We start from the raw sequence: 25,138 nt of genomic DNA on the forward strand, positions 1-25,138 counted from the left end.
CGCATGGGGGAAATAAAATGGAGCATTAAAGTCCTGGCTGAGGCTTTTACACTTTTCAATGAATCCTTCAACTGGGTAATTGACAACTCTGCAGGCCTAACTTTATTCAGGCAAGCAAAGCAAATATCAGCCATGCACAGAGAAGAAAAACCCAGAGGGAGCAAAATACCTGCTGAAACACTCAAGCACATATGGCAGCAGTCAACAGCTTTTATAAATAACTCTCTGTTCATGTAGCATTTCTACAGTTGCGATTTCACTTGCTTTTGTGCTGTGCTTTTAAGAAATCCTATTTGCAATATTACCAGGTAAAGTCTGTTTGGTCTGTGTCTGAATTCATCTGACAACTAAAACGAACTTTTTGGGGAGACAATTTACAACAGGGAAGCATTAACAGACCAGTAATTTCGCAGAACACCATCTTTACTTTGAAATTGGTTCTGGGAAAACGAGTTAAGGATTAAGAAGCAGCGGCTTCTCTGTGGTTCCTCTGTTGTGTTTTTTAGCACTTCAAAGCAAAACACCAACTGCCTCCTCTCAAAAAAAAAAAAAAAAAAAAAAAAAAAAGACGTACGTGAACAGAAGAACATCGTCTAAATCTGAAGAAAAAGACATCAAATTTCCAAAAAGGATTAGCTGATGCTGGGGTCTGGTTCGTAGTCAAGGGAACATATTTGAGTTTAGGAAAATTATAGGGTCTAACCAAACTTGAGAACTGCAAATTACACTTTGGATTTGTTTGTGACAAAATAGTCATTTTAATGCGAAGCCACCCCCACAGAGTTGCTTAGACATTGCATGTAGACACCCTCAAATGACCACATATTTGGCAGAACCCCTATGGGAGGGGTCTGTCAAAAGTGAATCCCCCTCTGAATTCCGCCTGACATGAGGAGAGAGGGGGGGGAAAAAAGTGACAGAATGGACCAACAACTCCTCATATGTCAAATGAGAAGCTGAGACAACAACAGACGGGACGAGTGCCAATCAATCTGAGAGTCACAAATCCAAACAAAGCGCTGACAAACAAAAGGCCCTCAAGTAAAAACAACAATCTACTGCAACAAACCAACAAAACTCAAGTGTTACAACAACAAATTTCAAGGAAATCCTCTCGCTGACTACAAATCAAGGCAATTACAAAATAAATAAAAATGTAACCAGCTGAAACAGTACAATAAGACTAAAATGAAGTAAAAACACCTCTCATCCAAAGTTAGCTGGGAAAGGCTCCAGCCCACATAAAAGGATAAAACTATAAGACGTTACTCTTTGAAGATGCCTGAAAGACACATAAGGGAAAGGGAACGCAAATGTGTTTGCACAGGGATAACGACCCTTAGTAGTGTTTAATTATTCATGATTTGTATTGTTAATATTGCAATGATCAATCAGACGATGCACTAAGTACAGTTTCTATGCCTTCTCTCATTACAGGTACCGTTCTGTGTCGAAAAAAAAAAGCCAAAGGAAAAGGAAAACCTCACCAAACCGAAGTCTTATAAGACTTGCCGACATCCTATATGTCATCAGCAAAATTCTAAATTTTGTTTGAATCTTGAGGGACATTCTTGTTTGTAGGTTTCACTGCATTTGAAAGTAAACAACTTCAGGGGGGAGTTGACAGTCTTACCTTAGCCGATCCTCCTCCTTTTTTCTCAGCTTCATGTCCCGTTGGACAACTTTTAGCACATGTTCAGCCTCGTCATCTGTCAGGCCTGACAAGTCCAGCCTCCGGCCCATCTTTACTGGCCTTGCCACACCAGGATGCTTGTGGTCCAACACAGGATGATGATGATGAGGAGGAGGAGGAGAGGCACTAGTGTACTGCAGACCTGTACAACACTGAAAACAAACAAATGGATAGGTTTAAAATGGAATCTGGATTTCAAATATTTTATCATTATTGGAGCAAATGCAAGGGAAGTGTTTCATAAATGAATCCATCATGGTAGAAATGCACTCACTGGGCATAATGTTTGTCACATCTGTACAAGTGAAAGAAATATTAGCTGATAAATTGCTTTAAAAAAAAAAAAAAGTTTTAGACATACTGTATATAAACATCCAAAAGATCTTACTTGATTTACAAATGGTTTTACATGAACGAAGAAAAGATACTAAATGCTCAAACTGATGAAAGTTTTTTTTTTTTTTTTTGCAAATATTTTGTCATTTGAGGTCTGCAACACATTCCAAAAAAGGTGGGACAGGGGGAGTACAAAAAAATGGGAAAAAAAAGTTGAGGAATGCTCAAACACACCTGAGGATCTTAACTGAAAACAAGTGTCATGATTAGCTATTAAAAAAAAAAAAAAAAAAAAAGGAACATGCCAGAAAGGCTCACTTGTTCACAAGAATGGATGGGCCGAGTTTTAACACCTTGTGGACGCACGCATGAGCAACTAGTCCAACACTAAGAACATCTCTCAACATACAATTGCAAGGAATTTCATCATGTACCATCCATAATATCAAAAGTTTGAGAGAATCTGATGAAAAAATAAATTAAAAAAAAAAACTCTGCATATAAGTGGCAAGGCCAAAAAGCAACAATGAATGCGCGACCCTCAATCGCTCATATGGTACTGCATTAAAAACTGGCATCATTGTGTCAAGAAGATTGCTATGTGAACTCGGGAATACTTCAGAAATGTTTGTCGATTTAGACAGTGTGTCACAACATCTGCAAATGCAAGCTTTAAAATTGACCATGCAAAGTGAAAGCCATACATAAACAACACCTACAAACGTTGCCTGAGCTCATCTGAGTTGGACTACCGCAAAGTGGAAAAATGGGCTGTAGTTTGACAAGTTCACTTGTCATTGTTTTGGAAATTATGGCCATCGTGTCCTCTGGGCCAATGAGGAAAGAGACCATCTGTGTAAAGTTCAAAAATCAGCATTTGTGATTTTTATCATTAAAATTCATTCATTCGCAAAGGCACAGTGTCATGAAAAAAGTATTTGCCCCCTTCCTGACTTATGTTTTTTTTTTTTTTGCACATCACATACAGAGGTTTCATGTCATCAAACCAACTTTCATATCAATAAGAGACAATCCAAGGAAATACAAAATGCAGTTTTTAAATGACAATTCTATTCATTACGGCACAAAAAAAATCCAAAACTTTTTGACACCTCTGTGAAAAAGTAATTCCCCCTCTCCTTGTCTCTGTGACTAACTAAAAATTTGGGAAAGAAGAGCTCAATTTCACATGCCCCACTGAAACCTGATTACCACCACACTTGTTGAATCAAGAAATCACTTAAATAGAATCTGTCAGAGAACGTGAAAAAGGCTACAAGATCTCAAGAACCAACGAATCGTGCCATTATCCAAAGAAATTCAAGAAGAAAAACAGAAATAAGGAGGAGGGCAAATACTTTTTGACAGAACTGTGCATAGATGCTGTATGTTGCCATCCAAGCAAAGTCCTTTTCCAGAACATCCTTGTTTATTTCAGCAGGATAATGCCAAGTCACTTTCTGCCTGCCAGCAGTCCAGCCCGTCTCCAATTGCATTATGAAGTGCAAAATACAACAAGGGAGACCGCAGACTGTTGAGCAACCACAGCCGTACATCAAGCAAGAATGGGAAAGAATTCCACTTGCAAAGCCTCGACAATTAGTGACTTTAGTTCTCAAACACTTATATGTTGTTTAAAGGAAAAGTGATCTTGAGGCCCAACCGAATTAATCCCCCTTTTCAAACCACCAAAAAAATGGCCGATTACCTTACAAGACATTACAACAACATAAGAGAAAGAATAACAGTCAAACAAATATGAGCTATTTTTGCCAATTATTCTCGATATTGGAAAGTTAAACACTGAAGGACAATTTAGTGTAAAACTGTGTGGGTTTTTTTGTGAGGTATCAAAAAAAAAAAGCTAGTGTCTATTTTCCAATTAGTTATCAGAATGTTAGTATCAGAATCAACCTTACAAAATTAATTTGATGGGATTTTAAAGGAAAAAAAAACTGTGCTCATCCAGAGCCAATCATGTAATTTATCAGGTTATTTATCAGGATGGGAGGAGATGGATTGAAGAAAGAGGAGGAAGTGAAGGAAGGATGACGACAAGCACACAGAAAACAGACAAGAGGAAGGGCGCTGTAGAGACCGATGATTCCATGGCCAGAAGTAGAAGGTCCATTAACCACTGTGTCCAAACAAGACGGGAGTGCACTTGCAGAGTGATGATGACTCAGAAGGCCAGACAGTTATGCCTGATCTATTATTGGGCCTATAGCTTCATCGATTGAGTGCCTCCCCTATAAACGTATGTTACTCATTTCCTAAAATTGTCCAATCTTTGAGGAAACTACGGGCTTTTTTTTTTTTTATAAGTAAAACTGAAGATGAATACTTGACGTAGGTGTATTTTGCCACTTTTTAAACCTTCCCATCTCTATTCATTTTGTATTAAGCCATTAGCCTCTAATGGACTGTGCGGAGCATCTCCGCACTGAAGTCAAAATGTTTTAAATTGACCAAGTGGCGCCGTTTTTCAGAGAAAGCATCTCTAAATATTGTTTTTAAAGCCATCATCCCATTTCAGCCTAACCGATTTCTCCACCGGGGGCTTATGTGAGTCATTTGTTTCGGTTGGGAGTATTAGCGTAATGGCAAACCCACAAGGACACGCACAGAGAGTAAGGGAGCTTTTGTCAGCTCTGGAACAGATAAAAGCAGCAACATCTCAGCATATCGGGTAGTGCGCAGTGTAAATAAGGACGGTCACAGTGGCGCGCACACGCGCGCACACACACACACACACACACACACACACCACACACACACATGCACGCACACACGCACGGATGAGACTTTGCCCTTTGCCTTGGGAAAAGGCCAACTCTGACACTCATATTTCACAACTGCTACACACTCAGTCATATGTGCATGTAAACAGCTAGCTAGGACTGCTGCTACACGCTGCTGGTTTATTGTAAAAATCAAGCTGCAGCCCGTGACGTCATGAAAAAAAGACCAGTTGGTGACATTTTATTCCCGGGAGGAACCATGATTGCTTTTAATAGTATAATCTGTCAGAATATTTGAATTGTTGATGTAGCTGAACCTCCGCTGGCTGATATTTTTTGACAGTTAACAAGTAGAGAGTAAATCAATCGCACATTTAATTTACGCTATCTGCTCCATCTTGAAATCGGTTCCACACAATGGACCAAATTCTTAAAGATCACTGACTCAATTATCGCTCCTATCAAGATTAACAGCAAATCGCTCTAAAGTTCAAAGTGATCAATCAGAAATGCCAAATAATCATGACTAACCTGAAGACTATTAATCTGTCTGAGAACATTCAAAGAAATCCCCACATGAAAACGTAGCCCCTAAAGGCTGTGAGCAGTACAAGGCATGCTGACGGATACTTAGTAAGTGCTATGATCCTCAAACAATACCATTACACCATTGCCTTCCTGCCTGCGTCTTTCCTCTGAGCATTTTTCATTGAAGATTAGCATTAGTGTCTAACAGCATTGTTAGCCAAAGTAATTAGCTACGGATACTGCAATCAGTCTTCTCTAGTGAAGTATACATCGATACACAGCAGTCTCATAGAGTAATGAGAGGACCAAGCAGTCCAGCAGGTTACCGTCACCATGACAACATGAAAGGATCATGTTGGAAGAAGCGATAGCAAGTCTGACAACTTATTCAAATGAGTGTGAGATTTATATAACAGGTTTAAAAGGAAGAATGTGGATTCCCCCCCCCCCAATATGTCTACAGAAAAGTCAGAAGCATCTATCTTCTATACTTTCTGCTAACATAAAAAAATGAACATTGTTTCATAACTTCATTTTGGTGACCATATTTCAGTACAGAATCCAAATCAAGATTCATGCTGCCCATTCACCACCTGATGCGGCAAAGTAAATATTGGCCACGTTCTCCACACTGGCGAATAATAATGGACCTTTCCGACTGGTCAATCACTTGTACAATAATCGGCAATCAGATAGCCGCATTGTCTTAACCCCTGGCTTGACCGACCCCTTTTGTTGTCATGTCCCACAAGCAATGCTGGTTATCGGTCGCGTGCGCTTAGAAAAGTTAAATGTTATAAACAAATTGGTCCTCAGATGTTCTTGGGGAACGTGCAATTCTGATGAACGATATCCTGCTAGGTTACTAAAACAAAGTTGACGAAGTGGCTACGATGGATTAAGGCTTGCGGAAGATTGCACATACAATTAAACGTGGACAATAACAAACACAAGGCTGTATGTTTGAAGGTAAGTGACAGAAATATCTTCTCTGAGTTTGATTTCATTATTATCAGGGCTTTATACATTGTAGGAGAACAACTTTCACTTTGATAGTGTATCACTGACCTGCTGAATGAAGTGTGTAATGTTTTATGCAAAACAATCACGTTAGTGATACGTAAATGCATGATGTCATGCAAGAGAAATGTCTATTGGCCCATTTGTATCACATCGGACTTTTAAGACAGAGCACTAGGTTCGATTACGAGCCAAGTCAAATGAATACACCCATAACTTAGAAAGAGTACAATGATTATTACTCATGATCGTTCCAAGTTAAAAAGTACTCATCCTGCTTTACATGCACAGTACGATTCCACTATTTTATACTATTGGATTTCAATATAAAGTTTGTCAGGCGTCGAACTCTTTTGCATCGATCGCCAACATTTCGCTGTAACTCACATTGCGTCCTGCTCCGTCCAAAATTTTAATTCCGTGTACATATCCTTGTGTGAAATAGCTGAGACCTCTCCGTAGAACTCCCTTGGACAAGTGTAACGCATTTGGCAAAAAAAACATACCCAGTATTATCTGGAATGCGTGATAGAGAATCCAGTTCAAACGTGTTATGGGGGGGAGCGGAAGATCGGCAGTCGGAAAGGTCCATTGCCTGAATCAAACTCAAAAACCTTTCCTGATAAAAGTTAAATTGACAGCGCTCATTCTGGAGTGTGTGAAGTTGGGAATGTTCTTGATGGTTAATGAGAAAATTCTATTATAAAGTCCCTAAATACTTTTTGAGGCTTATTAAAGAACTTTTACTATCACCACTTAGATCATTAAAATCAACATTTAATATAGTTTACCATTTTGATCTCACACTCAGATTTTGGTGATGAAACCTCAATTTCCACTTTTATCTCTTTACTTGGCCAACACTGACAGCAATGCTACTGCTACTAGGAAGAGCATCATACAGTATTACAAGGTATTACATTAAATCAATGTTCTGTGATTGAAGGTTTATCTTTGTTCAATTCAATCAGAAAATAAAGATTTTTTCTTTGTATCAATTCATAACATTTAGGCCTGGCCTACAGAAGGTTATTTGTCATCTACAACATATACAAAGTTGTTAGTCATAGTATAGAATAATTTAGTTATTGTGTTTAGTGAATAATCTTAAAAATAAACTGCCCCCCCAACACACACAAAAAAAAGATGCTAAATTAGGATTTGTTCAAAATAACACACTTGCAATTAAGAGTATTTTCCCATAATGTTCAGCCCCACTCCTGATTGATGACTAGGTTGTTTTAATGGTACCCACATTATTTAATCTTATCGGACTGGCTGAGTGTGGCTAAAGTTTTAGCCACATAAACGTGATGTTGTGGCTAATTACACACACAAGTGAGGCTAGGAGATTTTTAGACTGTTCACCCTCAGTGACTAAGAGTTTTTATCCCTCAGATCATTTATGCCTCAGACTCATAAGTTATTTCAAGTTTTGACTCTACGCTAAGGACAAATGCTAAAACACATATGACACTTGTCTGGAAAGTAAATGAAAAGTCCCATCAGGGATATTAAATTCACTACATTTCAATATGTGGGTTAGAAAGGATGCCAACAATACACCAGTGGCTGGCCAGGAAAACAATGAAGAATGTTAGACTCCCCCCCCCCCCCCCCCCAACGGCTAATGTTGCAGGAGACCCAAAATTTTTTTTTTTTTTTGTTTAAAAACAACAAAAGATCAAGTCACAAGTGCTGACATTGCACTCTCTCCGATTTGAACACACCATTGAATTGAGCACTAGTGATTCCACCAACCTCAGGACAAATTAATATTTTTTATTTATTTATTTATTTTAAATCATACTTGCAGCCTGACAAGCCCGCCAGTGAGGGACAGATAAAATGAGGTCACACTGAGGAATTTTCCCGGGAGGCAGTACGGTTGTTAATGGCTTTAAATAATGGAGAATTCACACAAGAAACACCGGCCAAAGCTAAACCATACTTGGGGTGCCAGTCCTGATAAAATGGAAGGTGCAGCCAAGCACTAAATGAACTGCTTGTTTGGACTGTCTCTCGGGTCAGCTGGCAAAAGTCACAGGGTTAGTAGTACATTGAGAGGACTTCTTCACACTTTCAGGAAAATGACTAAGATCCTATTTACAAGAGATGCAAACTAAAGATTTGGGAGCAGGATGAAATGATGGGATTATTTGAGGAATCATCCAATACATTTTGAACGATATTCAACGCTAGGATAGCCAAGGTAGATGACTTCAAAGGTTGAACGGTACTTGAAGTCCATTACCATCAAAGCTTGAGAAAATAGTGCCGTCTCAAACAAACCGTATGGTGGTGAGGAGGTCAAACTCTGGGGTGTTAGGGCCGAGTTTATGTCAAGTGTTATTGACTTTGTGTCACATTTCAATACACAGAGTATTGCTATACAGTGCACAAGATGCAAAGATGTAGTATGTGCATATCCATGAAAGAGTGGAATCTTGTCTTTTCCATCGTCTCCACATGTGTTGAGTTTGCATGTTTTCCCTTGTTCGGCTAATTTAAGATTCTCAACTGTCCAGATGTATAAATGGTTTGTATTGTGCCCTCAGACGAACAGACAACCAGCAAAGGGCGTAACCAGCGTCTCGCTCAAAGTCAATTGGGATAGGCTCCAGCTCACCAGCAACTTTAATGAGCACAAGCTGTCTCCAAAACGGAGGGACAGATGTTTAGATTTTTTTGTTTTCAATTTGAAGTTAGTTCAGATCAAAAGGACAAATCACAACATGTGTAAGGCAACATTCAAAAAAACTTTCTAGTCCCAAACCAGGCGTCAATGTATATCTTAAGCAACAGCCCAAAAGATTGATTTTATCCAATTATAACTTCTCACATTGCGTTGGGTCTTTTTTCAGCAGTCTGCAATTAGTGATGTCAAAAACAGACACTTTACAAGCCCCTTTATCTTCACTTCCTTCCACCCGCCTGGGATGGCGCACATTGATCAAGGAACCATTTGGCTCACAGTCACCATCACTTTACTCACCATGACAAGTCAAAAAGTTTGTTGAGAGAGGAAAAAAGGGGCATTGTACCTATTATTCTTATTAATTCCACCTAGGAGATTATGTCATGCACACACACACACACACACACACACACACACACACACACGTCTGCTGCTTTCCTTCTTTCTGTTGGGATGTCTGCCGGCGGGATTACACCAAAACGGATTTCCACAAAACTTTGTTAGATTGCAAGGGCCAAGAAAGAATGTAATCAGGTTTTATGCAGGTCAGTCGCAAAAAAACAGAACTTAATTTACACTCACAACATTAGATAAACCTGCACAATGGATTGTAGCAAAAAACGGGCCACATTGAATTTATGCTATCTAATGAAATAGACTTGCTCTCTTCCCTCCACTGTTTATTAGTTAAATTGCACTGCACTCTCGCATACATACAACATTTAAATTATATTTTATCTGAAAATGTTATTGGAGTCATGATGCAAGTGATAACGACCACAATATTAACGCAAGCTTGCTAATTGAATGACAAATACTGCGTGTGTAGCCAAGATGCCGTGATGGCAACAGGTGCACAACCACCACAAACAAATTAACTGTGTGCCTTGCTCACCTAAATCTCCACAAACACTGCGTGCACCGGATTTCCAGATCGCATTCCTGAGGGATGAGGGTTTACTCTTCTGAAACAGAACATGACTTTGTTTTACTTAAAAACTGCAGCTCATTAAACCAATTTGGAAAGCAATCTGGAAATGCGTCGCTCCACGCCGTGCGTATTTAATGGTTATTTTTACACGCCCCTTTGCTAAATGACGCATTTTTAATCTTACTTTTTTTTTCAAGCAGCGTTCGTGCAATGGATCAACACTTCCATGTTGATCTAATGAGAGCATGGAACATCGGCGTGATTTTACCTTGAAAAAAAAGGGAAACGTCAGTGTGCTCTATCGCACTTAAAAGAGTGGAGGGGGAGTAAAACCATCATCACTGATTTTCCATGTATCTGCATGCAAAGCTGCAATCACAGGGTAGAGCCCAAGCTCTTGTTGCAGCCGTGCTAGAAAGCAATACACACAAACGCTCACACCTATGCGACTTGTTGTGGATCACTTACGCGGGATCAGCCGGGACCGGTGGACCGCCAGCCACAATCTCCCCGCCCGCTCTTCCTGGCCGGTTTTAACTTCCACAACACCTGCCTGCCCCCCGCCTCGGCTCCTCGCCTTATTATTTCCCAAAGAGGCAGACGCTTGCAGAACTGAATGGGTGATCACGAGGTTTGTATTACGCAGAGGAGGCGGGGGTAAGAGGGAGGCAAGGCGAGGTGAGAGTGGGGGCTGGAACACACAACCTGTTTACCGGTTCGTTGAGTGGTTGTGCGCCATAAAGAGACAGGAAAGTACATGCTACTGGTCAGAAGAAGGGACTGATGTGATGGATCTTGGCACCTGTGTTGGCACTGCATAAGGAAGAGGGGGAGGGGAAAGAAGGAGTAGGCTGCGTTGGCTGGATGTTCCATTCACAAAGACAGTCACAGTGCAATTAGCCACCAGGCAGGGATGAAAACATCCCAATTAATCCTGCCCCAATGTGTCACTTTTAGATCAAGCTGGGGGGGAGTCAGGTTTCAATGAAAACATCAACTCACCGTCTGCCTACAACAGACAGACAGACAGACATACGACATACTATCAATCCATCTAAATCCGGAAATTAATCCCAGGGTGAAGGCTGACAACTATGTCAAGCTCTAGGAAATGACTTACGAACAGAGGTGGGATCAAGTCACATGTGTAAGGCTTTACCCTCTGATCTCATCTTCGCTTGTCAAGTTAAGTTCCAAGTTATGAAAAGTCAAGTCCTATGATGCATCAAGTACCAGGCCAAGTCATGCTTCTTCAACTGAAGTGGATCATTCCCCCAAAAAAAAATGACTGTTGGTGATTGTTTGCCACACATCAAGCAACCCGTTGTACATATGCAAAAGGTCACATGACCAAACCCAGTTAGCTGACTTCCTGTGTATGCTTCGCAACATAACATAACATGCTATGTTAACTGAAGAGTCTTAATTGCACGTAGGTGTGAATGTGAGTGCAAATGGTTGTTTGTTGAGATGTGCCCGGCGATTGGCTGGGAACCACTTCAGGGTGTACCCCACCTCTGGCCCAAAGAGAGCTGGGATAGCGCCAGAACACACACGCAACCCTAGTGAGGATAAGCGTTTCAGAAAATAGATGGATGGATCTTATTAAGTACCTCACCCTTTGCTGCTGAGTCACTTACAAGAAATATGAACCCTTTGGGGGAACTTCATCTTAGTTGAGAAGAAGCAAGCCGTGATTTATATGTTTTATTTCTATTTGTGTGAAAATCGGACAATGGCGCACTGTATACATATAAAAAGCTTCACAAGCCGTGTGAAACTTCCAATTTTCTTTCTGATGGCCTGTAGGGAAACATCTTATTGAGTGACAAACACTTGTTGTTTTATATCATAGATGTAGTTTTATACAATACTGATAAATATGGAACATTCTGACAAAATAGCTGAAATATATGCAGGTGCAGCACACTTCTCCTCCAACCTTTGACATTTGAGCGATGACTGTAGTGATCCTATGTACTCTGTATTGATGTATATGCACACTCCAACTGGTGACAGGCTACTGTTTTCTATCCCTTCCCTCTTGTGGGAGGGGGTGGGGGCTTTTCAAGGCTGAATCATTTCCTCTGACCACTGAGGTCAGAGGAAAGCACACAGACACTCTTCGCACCTTCAAACTCCATTTTAAGTCGACAATTTAAAAATGAAATTTTCTCCCCGTGTCTTTCACTGTCCCTAGAAAGTCCTTCAGTATAAATTCTGCCTTTACAAAATAATATTGTGAATTTTAATTGACTGTCAGTAAGGTATTCATATGACAATCTGTTTACAACATCTGAAGTTGTGGAGTACTGCCCAATACAAGTCTCAGAGAAACAGACCATTAAACATATTTTGGAATGAGCCTGTTAAGGTCAGGATTTGAGATTATTAGTTCTAAGTCACTTTTCCCCCTGCACAAATTTCAGAATTACCATAATTACTGTATAACCTTTACCATTTTATTCAAGGTCTTAGACAACAGGTGGAAAGCATTTCGTATGTGATTTTAATCTAAATCTACCAACAATGTGAGTTATATTCTGTTATATGTTGCCAGAATTGCCAGACCCAAAAAAATTACATTGGTCGTCATAGTGAAGGAAGAATATATTTGTATTTATAGGTTTACAGTCGAACCTCAACATCCAAACTTCATAAAAGTTGTACAATTCGAAACAAGAAAACATTTTTGGAGCCAGCACCGTTTTGGAATAGTGTGACAGATTATTATCTGGCTCGTATTAAACTTTCAGGCATATTGCTAGCCAGTTCAAATTAAGATGTCAGATTTGTTTGTTTGCCAGTTAACTGTGGGTCGCCGCTAGCCTTTAGTTACCTGCCGACATTATTTTGGGAGCCATAATTACAAAGAGGAAAAAATGTCAAGCAATGCACAAATATGATGGGAGCGCAGGACAGGACTTCTTTTGAAGCCTCTTATGTGAGTGTGAGGAATTATATTTATGTTGACAAAATTTGAGTGGCGGGGGGGGGGGGGGGGGGGTTGGAATACCACGCTTACACTTGGTGTGACCGTTTGACTGTAGTATAGATTGATTACGTTTAAGAACAACTATTTGGATTTTGGAACAAATCAGAGGTCAATCAGAGTCCCAGAACGGAATAAAACACAGGATAGACTCAAGACAATTCCTTTAAAGGATTGTGTTAGTAATGCAAAGCTCTCATCCAGAGTTCCCAGTCTTTACTCACCTCCTACTAATTATTTTTTTCTTCCGAAGAGGAAAACCCACAACATATAGTGTGGTTGTGCTCCACATCCGGACTACATTAGTCACACTAACTCCTCCGGCATTGTCTGTATTTTATGAGTGGTTGAACTGTGTGAGTAAATCTGCCTGCTTCTCTTTCGCAACACTTAAAAAGGGAGGTACGTGTATGTGTGTTAAAGGATTTATGAACACTCACACATATTGCCAGTCATTAGATCCTTCCAGCACCCTACAAAAAGATGATAAAGTCATAAAAATAAATTGAATGTGATGCTTAGAACTAAAATTACTCCAATCGATTAAAACACTCAAAGCAAAAAGAGCATGTTAACAACACAAATGCAAAGCAGGCAATACCTTACAGTATCAAAAAAAGAGCAAAAAGGGGCAGTTCATTGGTGAAGAATTGAAGATTCATTCAGCGCACCTGATTGTGGATTAATCCTCGTCTCCCTGCTGCCGCAGGAAACGTGTCCACACCCGTTCTCATCCAGACGCATCTTGCTCCTCTCCTAGCCCACAGTGGCGTTGTTTGAAGACAACTGCTTGCTGCCATGGTAACCGGAGCTGAGAGACGATGGGATATAAATTAGAGATAGGGAGAGGCCGTGACCTGTGCTCCACAGTATGTGACGTTTGTTCCTGACGTCATTGTCAAAACGCCAAATTGACTTTAATTAGAACTTTCCTGCTGAATTCACTGCCTCATTAGCATCTTCAAGTATGCATAGAAATGGTAAGGTGACACATCTTAAAGATCATTCATAATTAGTGTGCTCAATGGTCCAATCCCTCTCAAAATGATACGAATGAATGGTCAAACCATCAAAAGTATGAAACCCTTCACACTGCATCTTAGCACTTTATACCTTCTTGTTTCTCCAAAATGTTCAAAGTGTAGCCAAGACCCCGTAATTCCAACAGTCTCACTTTTCTATTTCAAGCCATAATCACACCGCTCATGACCCACTTTTAGCTTTCACAGCATATGATTGGCTCCCCTATACTATTTTCAAACACACTGAGGCGTTTATTTCCCACCTACCCCCCCAAGTCACTGTCACTTTGAATCTAATTGATTATCCATAAAATGAACAGGCTCTCCCGGAGGAGCATTGTCGTCTATATGATGTCAGACATGGACAGTTTTGATTATTAAAGCTCGTATAAGTGCTTAGACAACTATTAGTGATTTGTTCAATCACACTGCTGCACTCTTTCCACATCAATGCATTAGACCACCTTTTCTCATTTCACACCCACCACAAATGTGTAAGAACTTAGGTACAAAGGAAGCTTCTGTGATCCGTGTCATTTGCATCACAATATGAGCTGTAACAATTTTTTTCATCTGATTTTTTGACGTGATAGGTATAGTGCTATGAAAAAGTATTTCCACCCCCATAGATTCAAATTTTTGGCAGAGTTTCCCAATTCAATGTTGAAGATCATAAAACAAATATAAATATCAGACAAAGCTCATCCAAGTAATATTTGAACAGAATCTAAACTACCTGGCCATGTGTGAAAATTTCATTGGCCCCTCAACCTAATACAGAAACTGGTTGGGCAACACTAAGCAGCAACAAATAAAATAAAGTGTTTTCTATATCTGGCATTGAGTCTTTTAGATTTCTGAATTGTTTGAATTCATCAACAATGGAGGTTTTTATAACACAAACGGTCTTTTCAATATGGCACAGGATTTCCATCAGATTCAACTCCAGAATTTGACTAGGCATCATCAAAACCTTCTTTTTTTCCTGTCTTTATTTTTTTTTTCTCCAATCAGAAGTTTACTTGCCTGTGTGTTTTGGATTATTGTCCTTCGGCAGAACTCAAGTGTGCTTCAGCTTCAGGTCACAAACTGATGGGCAGACAACATCCTTCAGGATTTTCTGGCATAGAGTAAAATTCATGCTTCCATCAATCACAGCAAGTCACCCAGATCCCAGAGGAAGCAAGCAGCAGCTCCAAATATTCTTTTTCTTAAATATAGTGTTACATTTACACCAGATTTAACAAGACAAAAACCTTCCATAAAGTTCAAATTTCACATCATCAGCCCATAGAACATTGTCCCAAATGTTTTGGGACTCATTCCGATGTTATTGCGTAACATGAGTCTTTGCTGTTCTTTTTGGCCAGTAATAGTTTTCACCTAGCAATTCCAGCATACATATCGTTTTTGCTCAGTCTTATTATTAAGTAATAAACACTTAACACCTTAATTGAGGGCTAGGAGGTCTGCAGTTCTTTAGATGTTGTCCTGGGTTCCTTTATGGCCTCCTGAATGAGTCATTGCTATTTTCTTGGTGTAATCTTTCTCGGCTGGCCACTCTTGCTCTATGTTTTCTCCTTTTGTGGATAATGACTCTCATTGTTGTTTGGTGGAGTTCTAAAGCTCGAGAAATGGCTTTGTAATCTCTTCCAGTTTTTAGATCTTAATTACTTTATTTCTCATCTGTTCTACAGTTTATTTCCAACACGTATTCACTGAACATATCTGGAGGTAAACATGACATGTCTGAAACATTAACATTTGGGGGGTTGGGGGTTGGGAAGGGGGTCAATACCTTTTGATGGCCCTGTAGATAACATGTTTAATTGTTTAATTACAATATTTTTGGAAAATGCTTTCAAAGGAAGCTGACAAGCTACAATGTCAGCATACAGAAAACTGTATATAGTATTCCAAGCCATGTGTTTTTCCATGCAGTCTCAAATGGCAGTTTTTCATAGGCTTATCAATTATGTATGATAAATGAATTTGCTTTATCCAGAGACTTCCTTTTTCCCCAGAAACCCCACAGTGATGAAGACAAAACTTTACTGCCCCTGTTATGAATTTTCATTACTGAATATAACATGATAAAGAACGAATGATAATGTGCAGTATTTTTTTTTTTACTCAATTATAGTCTCACATGTCGTTTTTGCCACCAAGCAGTGTGGGATTAATCACACTAAACATCTTTAGAGCACTTAAAATTGTACTAGTCTGTGCTGTTTGAGATAAAATTGTGGCTGGTTGGGGGTAGGTGGTCATTTATGTTGATAAATAGACCAAAAAGGGGGTGAAATTTTATAATAGAAAATGTATTTATTTCGACACAGTGTTCAATTTGATGTAAATACAAAACCAGCAAGGACTCCGTAGCAAAAGATTTTTCTTGGTTGTATAAAACGCACACACAATTAATACAAATTTAAGATTAATGATGAATCCTCATATTTAAGTTAAAGAAAAAATTGTTTGACTCAGAATCAACATTAGTGTACAAATTCAAGGTAGAAGAATTACAGTATCAAACCATCTGATTAAAAAAAAAAAGGAATATAATGTAAAAAACTAAGCCAAGATCTCAGCAATTGCCCATGACAAATCCTTGATCAGTTAACAGGGTCAGAACACCAATTAAACCAAAAGCGCTCGAGTTCACCCCAAAGTCATTTAGTATATTAGAGAAAACCACGGACAAAACATCCGCAAATGAAATGAGAAATGTATTAGTAATTAGAAGCAATGAAAAGCTAATTCAAAACATCGAGAACTGTGTGAGTCATCGTCGCTTCTGACCCAGATGTTGTTTCCTAAATCGTTGCCAAACAGCTGTGTTGTGTCTCCCCACCCTCACAAAGACATACGCCATGTCTTTCTGTTACACACGTACTTTTGCTGCATCTTTGATCAGAGCAGACAAGTTTTGTTTTTTTTTACCTCGGCCAATGGATGCTAGCCGCAGAGCATCAGCAGCAGCACAATGTCGTGAGCTTATTGATGTGCAGGCTATGACGCCGAAATGATCCGCTTAGTAAAATCACTCACTAGCGGTCGTCCTGAATCCCTTTTTGGCTTGACTGCCAAGAACAACCATTGTTTACAATGTTATTTTTCCACTCTTCCTCTCCTCATCTCTTGGCTTAAACATCCTTCCCTTCATCACCTCCGCAGTTGTGCTTGTGCTTGTTAGACATTTGCAGCAAGAGGCTCCACAGAACTTTGAGGTTGTTTTAGGAAGTCATGGGAGTTTGGTAACCTGCACACATTTCACTGACACATTAGGAAACTGTAAAATATACAATTGGCTTAACCTGAAGAGGAAATTAAAAGTTTCATCCCAGCCATTCCTGCATTTTCTCAGCAGCAAATGTTTCCAACACCAGCAGGAAACAATTCCTCTGTAACTAGGTGCTCGAGGCTTGAAGACATTAGCCTCCTCTCCTGCTCTCACTCCCTCCCTCCAAGTCACTCCTTCCATCGTGGAACACACCTTTAGACAAGCTCCCTATTCATGCACTACTTGCCCCGTCCAAGAGATGCATTCTTTCTGGGAGGCAACATTGTAAAGACTTGAAAAAAAAAAAAATCTCTCACATAAGGTGTGCTAAATGGTTCCTCAATGTGTATGTCTGGTTATGTGAGCCACACTGTAACCAGTAAAACAGTTTATGTGAGTTTCCAAATGGTTACTGGGATTCCTGAAGTGAAATTAAGCCACAGGCTTGTCTGCATGTGCCGAGGGAGAAAATAAACAGGGATTTGTCATTTGTTTGAGCAAGGGTGTCAAAAAAGTCTGGCCCTTGGGCCATTTGCGGCCCGCCGCAACGTTATTGGGCACAGGGTGAAAAGTGTGGGTGTCACCCCTGACAATTACCAAGAAAAAAAATAATAAATTGGTTTCATATTGAACTTTTCTTAGCTCAGTAAAGAAGCAAAGACCCTATTTCAAACTAAAATAGAAACATTATTGCGATACACAAGATTATTCAATTTGAAAAACAAAAATGATTCGGATCCTATTTGTGAACATATCCCATTAACACCCCTAATGTATTTGTATTCTGAATTTGGAAATCTGCTGCTGCTCAATGCAGGGGCATGAACCCAAAATGCAGTAAAATCCTAAACTATTTGCCTCATTATTGTGATGCATCATTTTAATTACTGTAACATATTTTTTGAAGTTGCTTGATGGATTTGTTCTAACGCATTAATACATCAATATTAAAGAATGCCAAAGTGGTCCCTTCTCCTTTAGTTTTTCTGTCGGTGACAATTGGTGGAAAAAAACTTTGGACAACCATGGTTTAAAGGCTACTCATTCAAGTTTCCTTTCCTTGTACTCATCTTGCTCAGTTTGGCGACGTTCAAGATTGATGGACTTAGTGTAACATTGTATTTCAACTCATCTTTTGGTCAGTGAGGTTGTGAGCTCAGAAGGGTGAAGGTGGTGGTCGTGAGGCTGCTCCAGAAGATGTCTTACATGTTTGTGCAGGACCGCAGGCTATTGGCTGCAGGCGTGGAGCGCCTGGCTTGCGGTGGGCTGCGTGTCTGTGTGAAGCTGGCGTGGACGCACATTTCCCCGCATCTGGTCCTCATTAGAGGAGCCGAGAGTATAAAGTAAGGAGCTGACAGGGGCTGGGAACACTCTACTTCCAGACTGGATCATGGGCTTTACTGTGTGGCTGTGTTTGCTCTGCCTGCAGGCGAGCCTGCTGTCTCATGCGCTTGACTGCTCGGGAGGAAGCTCAGCCGACTTGTGCGTCAACACACAGACGGCGGGCGAGCAGGTAGGACTCTTCTTCTGATGGATGTCTTGCGAAGACCATTGCCAAGATCCCTCATCACGTTGTACTTGATAGCACTAAACTGGAAGAACTTGCCTTCCTTTTAAAGAAAAGGAAATAATTCATCACTTACTATGGGGATCAACACTTTCATCCCTCAAGATTATGTTTTGATGTTAAAATGTTTCATTGATTAGTCATTTTAACATTTTAAAACAAGAAGACACATCTAAATCAGTCATTCATCAATGACTTTTTAAATCACTAAATGCTTAAAAAAAACGGGAATGTATCTATTACAAAGATCACAAAATATATGTGAATTTGATTATTAAATAGAATGTATTGTAATGTGATAACTTTCATGCAATTTACACTATATGTTCAAAAATATTGTGACACACCTCTTCAAACTGTGGTTGGGCCGACTACCGTTTTTATGCTTTTAACTTTGAGGAGGAACAGTTCTGTTTGCCCACAAAACCTAGCCCATAAAAAACCTTTGTGGTGCCCTGCAACATAGTTTGTTAGCCAGTCCCTCTTTCACGCCCAGTATCAAAGTGATATGCATCAACATACAGCAGTATTTTCTTCCATATTTGTAGGTTCAAGGGCCATGAATAGGGCTTGTGTCCGGATAGTATTCTTTCATTGCGGCTCCCGGGAGAGAGGCAGCTGTGTGTGACAACAGTCGCGGTCGAATGTGTTTCAAGATTGCAGCAAACAAAATAACCCTGCGCAGCAATGACATATAATTAGATTGGCCAACTGCAGCAGCATCTCATTGTAATGGTTTTTTCAGCTATAATACCAAAAATAAACCCAGTGCGGAACAAAAATCCCTCTGTGTCCTTTAGTGTTGTTGTTTCATGTGGCCGCAGGCTGTTTAACTTCAAACGTGTGGTTAAGCATTTTCGTCAAAGTCGTGGTGTTTTGTCCATAATAATCCTCCTACTCTCTGGACTATGCATTGTACAGCTGTACGAGTTGAAAGAAAATCTCTTCCTCACAAGAACGAAACAAGAAGGAAATGTCTTCTAAATCTAAGGATGTTTGTGCCACATTGTATATGTGCTTAACTTTTACTAATTGGAAAATGAATTCCTCTATTTGCAAGTGATTGTGAGCTTCATATGTAACGTTGGCTCACATCATCTGTAGCGGTAACTCATATCTAGAGGCAGAATCATATATAACTTTAGTTTAAGTGGGCTTTGACAAAGGTCATTCGCACGTGCCAGGCAGTGAAATATCTGAAAAGGGAGTTTATGGCAGTCTGACTCATAATGCATACAGCAGAATGCAGCACGATGGGTTTTAGCTTCTGTTAAATAAAGCCTGTAGAACTCATTTGGAAAAGTGCATGATTGACCCACCATGTTTACAATTTGTTTGGAAGGGGCAGGAAAAATATATGGCCACAACATTGGGTCCTCCTGCACATAAAGAACAACACAAGTGCTCCAAAAATACTGTTTTATAAATTGCTCACTTTGATTGATATTACCATAGAGGTAGTAATATGATATGCTCATTGGGTGACTGTTGTTTGGGTTTATTCAACTACTGAACATGAAAGTGGAAATGGAATTGAGGGATGCTACACTGCAATGTGGTGATTCAGTGAATATGACACTATAAATGAATGCACTTCCCTTTAGTGTGAAAATGAGGTGTCAAAGATACAGAATAAAATGTTTTAATGTCTCTTTTTATTCTTAGAGGGGTGACAAAGGCCTGGAAGGACCAATGGCTTCAAATGAAGAACAGGTACAGTATGTGGCACCTTTTTAGAATCATCTGGCCATACACAAGTGGGTTGTGGGGTAGCCAAAAAGTAATGAGCCCAGTTTGATTTAGGCTATTTATTATTGAGTTGATTTTTTTTTAATCTTCAGAGTATATAGTTTTCATCCTGTTTGAAGTTTCTTTTTAAGCCTGTCCTCTTCGTGTCAGCCATTTTGGAAACAACATCATTGTTGGATCCCTGTCAGAAGCAGAGACGTGTGACTGAATTTATTTTTTTGGAAGGGGAACCACCACTAAACATTTTCAAAATGTTGCCAAATGTGTATGACGAAACTATGAGAGTCCCACAGCATAGTCAATAAATGGGTGTCCAAGATCAAAGCCGACGTACGAAAACATGCTTTGACCTACCTCCATGACAGCAAAACCACAATCCATCTCCCATACCGACACAATTTTGGACATTTAAAAGATGGAGTTCAGGGCCAAGCACTTCTCTGATGATGAACAAATTGAGCAAGTTGAAACAACTGGTTAAGATGCAGCCCAGTGAATTTGATGAGGCTAACATACGAGCCCCCGTTCATCAATGGAGAATTAAAGCTGGGGGAAAAGGGAGATTATATTAAAAAGTACCCATGAAATCTGCGTTGCTAGGCTTTATTTCTGTCCCTTTCTTTTGCAATAAACGAAACTATAAGAAAGTTGGGCTCATTACCTTTTGACGGCCCTCACAGAAGACAGTCGACATTAGCTCAAAATGGTGGTTGTTTGTGAGGAAGGCAGCAGCCACAGATGAGTAAGGAAAATAAAATTAAGGATAGCTTGGTTGCTGATTTTAATCTTCTGCACACCGTAAAATGCAAAACAGCTGCCTGCTTCATTCAATGTTATTAAGATTAGATCAGCGATACATGTTGTACTTGTAATATAGCTATAGTTGTGTGACCATGGAAACATGGTTGAGCCCAGATGAGCAATCTGGTTTACTGGCAGCTTGGAAACACAGAATGACACGATGCGTGTTCCAATTATCTGTCAGTGCCAAATAGTCACATGCGGCAATGTGATGCAAAATACACAGAATCATTGCAATATACAGTTAGGCAAGCGCAATCACTGTGAGCATTGTGAACAGCATCACTAATAAGCACAAGGCCAATGTTTTGATTTCTTTAATTTCAAGTGAGAAATGGAGTCAAGAAGGATGAAAAGAATGAATAGATCCCTCTTTTCATTATTATTCATCTTGGGAAATGAATTATTGATGAAGTCAACAACCTGCAGAAATGTCATAAATTGATCACAAAGTCCAATTTGGAAACAATGTTGCCTCTCATCCAGACATTCCATTTGTTAGGCCACACAGGCGCAATCAATAACCTTTCCTTGTTTATGTTCAGATCAATGAGAAATGCAGAAAATGATTTTTATGATCATTTGAAACCATAAATGGATGACGCTGGACTGGTTATGAAACCCAAGAAACGGGATTGAGATTTAAATGGACGCCGCCATCCCAGTCATCCATTTTATTCCACTTAGCCGAGGGAGAAGAGACGCCCGGCATGCCCTCTTCCTATCCACGTTCTTCAGCTCTTCCTTAGTGATCCCAAGGCATTCCCAGGCCAGCTGAAAGAAATAGCCTCTCCACCCCTAACCCTAACCCTAAGATACCAAGATGGTTGAACTCCTCCACTTGTGGCATGATCTATTCCCCAAACCTGGAGGGTACTGGTATTTGAAGTCATTCTCCATGGTCTCACCAAACCTCTCCCACACCTGAGTTTTCGCCTCGGGGACAGAAAAATCTGGATTTTGGCAAACTCGTCAGAACCTATCAACTTCCTCCCGTCCACTAAGCCAAAAAGGTCATATAGGAATCCTTCAGCATGATGCGCATACTTTACTACTGATGTCCACCAATGGGTTCGCAGACTGCTGCCACAAGACCAACAACTTAATGCTCACCACTTCAGTTGGCGACCTTGACAATGGAGCCACGGAACATGTTACACTCGGACTCAATATCACCCGCCTTCCTGCGACATGGGCAAATTTCTGTTGGAGGTCGAAGTTGAAACTCCATCTGAAAAGGGACTCTGCTAAACGTTCACAGTGGACCCTCAGAATAAGTTTGTGTCTGCCAGATTAGACCAGTATTCTCCCTCACCACTCGAGCCAACACACCACAGGTGGTGATCAACTGACAACTCCATCATACTCTTTACTCGAGGTTCAAATATATTCGGCCACAAGTCCTATGACACAACCACACATTATGGACAGTCCATGACGACCACAGAAGTCCAAGAATAGAACATACCACATGGGTTCGGATCGAGGGTGTCATTCTTCCCAATCATGCTCTTCCAGGTCTCACTGTCATTGCTAACATGAGCATTGAAGTTCTCCAGCAGAATGAGGGAGTCCTTAGCAGGGAGCCTTCTCCAGCACCTCTCCAAGGACTCCAAGAAAAGTGGAGTATTCTGAGCTGCTGTTCGGTGCATACTCACAAAAACTATCAGGACCCGTCCCCCACTCAATGATGGAGGGAGGTTACCCTCTCATCCACTGAGGTGAACGTCAATTTACAGCGTGGGAGAGTCCACCCCCTCTCAAGAAGACTGGAAGCTCAAGCTTTGTGCCAAGGCAAGTCCGACAATATTCAGGCAGAATTTCTTAATCTCATACAGCAGGTCAGGCTCTTTCCATGCAAGAGAGCTTACGTTCCACGTCCCTAGAGCCTGTTTCTGTAGCCGGGGATCAGAACGCCAGGGTCCCCGACTTTGGCTGCTGCCAAGTTCACATTATACTTCATCCACTTGGACCCTTCTACAAATGGTGAGCTCATGGGAAGGAGGACTCATGTGGTCTTTTGGGTCTACGCCCAACTGGGCCCCATGGGTGCAGGGCTGGTCCCCAGGCACTTGCCATCATTCACCACCTCAGGGTCTGGTTACAGAGGGGGACACGGTGACGCACATCCAGATGAGGAAAAAAGAGGTCCAATGTTTTTAAGGGGTCCTTGAGTGTGCATTGTCTGGTCCCTCATCGAGGACCTGTTTGCTACAAAGGAACATGTAGCCCAGGACAACTTAGCTCCTAGGATCATTGGGACACATAAAACTCTCCACCACGATAAGGTGTTGGCTCCAAAAAAGGGTGGGGGGAGGGGGGGGTTGCGGAGGGTCATCATTACGCGTCATGTGAAACTTAATTCTTTGTACAGTCACAGAGACCTCTGCCTGTGTCATTGTGCACGACGACTGTGACTTTGTCATTGTAGGTCCTGCTCAGGCGTAAGAGACAGTTGGAGAAGAGAGGCCACGCCCATCCAGGTCATGCTAACCTTCCTGGAGCAATTTCTGCCAAAGGCTTTCCAAATAGTCTTATCCAGGTAGATCTACACACATCACAAGCATGAGTTTGGAAGTATGGATGTTTCTAAATGGCATGTGGATCCTCCTCCAGGCTGACAGGCCCAGGCGACACTTGGCTCAAGCAGCGAATAAGAAGAAGAACAAGCGTAAATCCCGTGTCGGCTCCTTTTCCCTCCTTAGCAACGATAAGAAAGCCAACCCCCTACAGGTGTGTCTCCATGACAACCCTCGAGCAGACAAACAGCTGGGGCAAAAGAGCCTTGTTGTGTAGAGTAGATCAATGTGCAGCCGGCATCGATCACACACGGGGCTTTTAAAATGAATCAATAAATCAGATATTATCATTGTGTCTTAATGTTTAAAAAATAAATCTCCAGGTGATCAGAGCAAGAAGACAGGTGAGCGATGACCAGCCCAAATAAGGCAAGTCCGGTCGGTCCAGGGCTGTCTTTGTCCTGGTGAGTCATCTTGTAATGCCATTTTCTCCTCTGTCAAAAACCTCCTTTCTCATAAGATGTGTTTGATTTCTGTCCAGGGAGATCCACAGAATGACAGACACAATGGAAGACCTATGGGTAGCATATAGAAGACAATACCAACATAGTGCAATGTTATTATTATGGTTCAGTCAAAATGATGTTGACACTAGATGTGTCTAGATCTTAGAAGGAAAGTAGCACAAGCAGTTTATTGGTTTGTGTGTGTCTCACATTACTGTTTCAGCTGTAAAATAGTCGATTGAACAGTTAGCAATTACAATATATGCTAAGGTTCTAATATGTAATGCCTGCATGTTGTGAAAACTTAGCAAAAAAATAAATAAATAAGGCATTCTGGTCTATTATAGTATTTTATCAGATGGTGAGGGTTATATTTTTGCAGAAATGTTTTGTTGTATTATTATGTGAGATTTCAATAAAGACAAAGTTGAAAAAACTCCAGCTTTGTTGAAGATGTTTTTCTAAATCAGTACACATACTCTTTAAGATTCAATATGAATACCATTTAGCCATGTTTTTTTTTATGCTGTGTCATCTTTCCCTCTCGCTTTGCTTGGTTAATACATTATATTTGCTACTCTGGCACCTGCAAAACTGTCGATGATTGACTCATAAAATAAAATAGTAAAGGGTTCAGTCTCCAACTACAGATGGCAATGCTGCAGGTACACATTATGCTTTGAAAAGAGGGTAAAAAGCTTACTAAGTGCAAATAGTATTTGTGTGAGTGAAAGATGCTGAGGGGGGGACTC

General features: G+C 40.5%; 2 protein-coding genes across 4 annotated transcripts in view; one reads left to right on the top strand and one right to left on the bottom strand.

Annotated features, from left to right (window-relative positions):
* myripb (myosin VIIA and Rab interacting protein b) overlaps window positions 1-10,969 on the bottom strand; it is a 96,036-nt gene extending 85,067 nt beyond the window's left edge. Inside the window, exons 1-3 of one of the 3 annotated variants that reach the window (XM_061804777.1) lie at window positions 10,416-10,969; window positions 9,912-9,981; window positions 1,634-1,845 (exon numbers count right to left, since the gene is read on the bottom strand). In XM_061804777.1, coding sequence (XP_061660761.1) covers window positions 1,634-1,743 — 110 coding nt within the window. In that variant the 5' untranslated portion in view covers window positions 1,744-1,845; window positions 9,912-9,981; window positions 10,416-10,969. Of the gene's footprint in view, window positions 1-1,633; window positions 1,846-9,911; window positions 9,982-10,215; window positions 10,362-10,415 lie in introns of those variants that run through there. The other 2 variants (XM_061804776.1, XM_061804778.1) reach the window with 2 other exon arrangements.
* Window positions 10,970-18,633: 7,664 nt separating this feature from the next.
* On the top strand, window positions 18,634-24,742 carry si:dkey-12l12.1 (uncharacterized). Its single transcript, XM_061805876.1, has 6 exons — window positions 18,634-18,757; window positions 20,477-20,524; window positions 23,793-23,903; window positions 23,978-24,094; window positions 24,264-24,344; window positions 24,422-24,742. Exons 1-5 carry the CDS (start codon window positions 18,635-18,637, stop codon window positions 24,306-24,308), a joined length of 444 nt encoding a protein of 147 aa, XP_061661860.1. The 5' UTR covers window position 18,634; the 3' UTR covers window positions 24,309-24,344; window positions 24,422-24,742.
* Window positions 24,743-25,138: the final 396 nt, after the last annotated feature.

The sequence above is a fragment of the Syngnathoides biaculeatus genome, chromosome 19 (assembly GCF_019802595.1).
Source record: "Syngnathoides biaculeatus isolate LvHL_M chromosome 19, ASM1980259v1, whole genome shotgun sequence".
NCBI classification, from domain to species: Eukaryota; Metazoa; Chordata; class Actinopteri; order Syngnathiformes; family Syngnathidae; genus Syngnathoides; species Syngnathoides biaculeatus.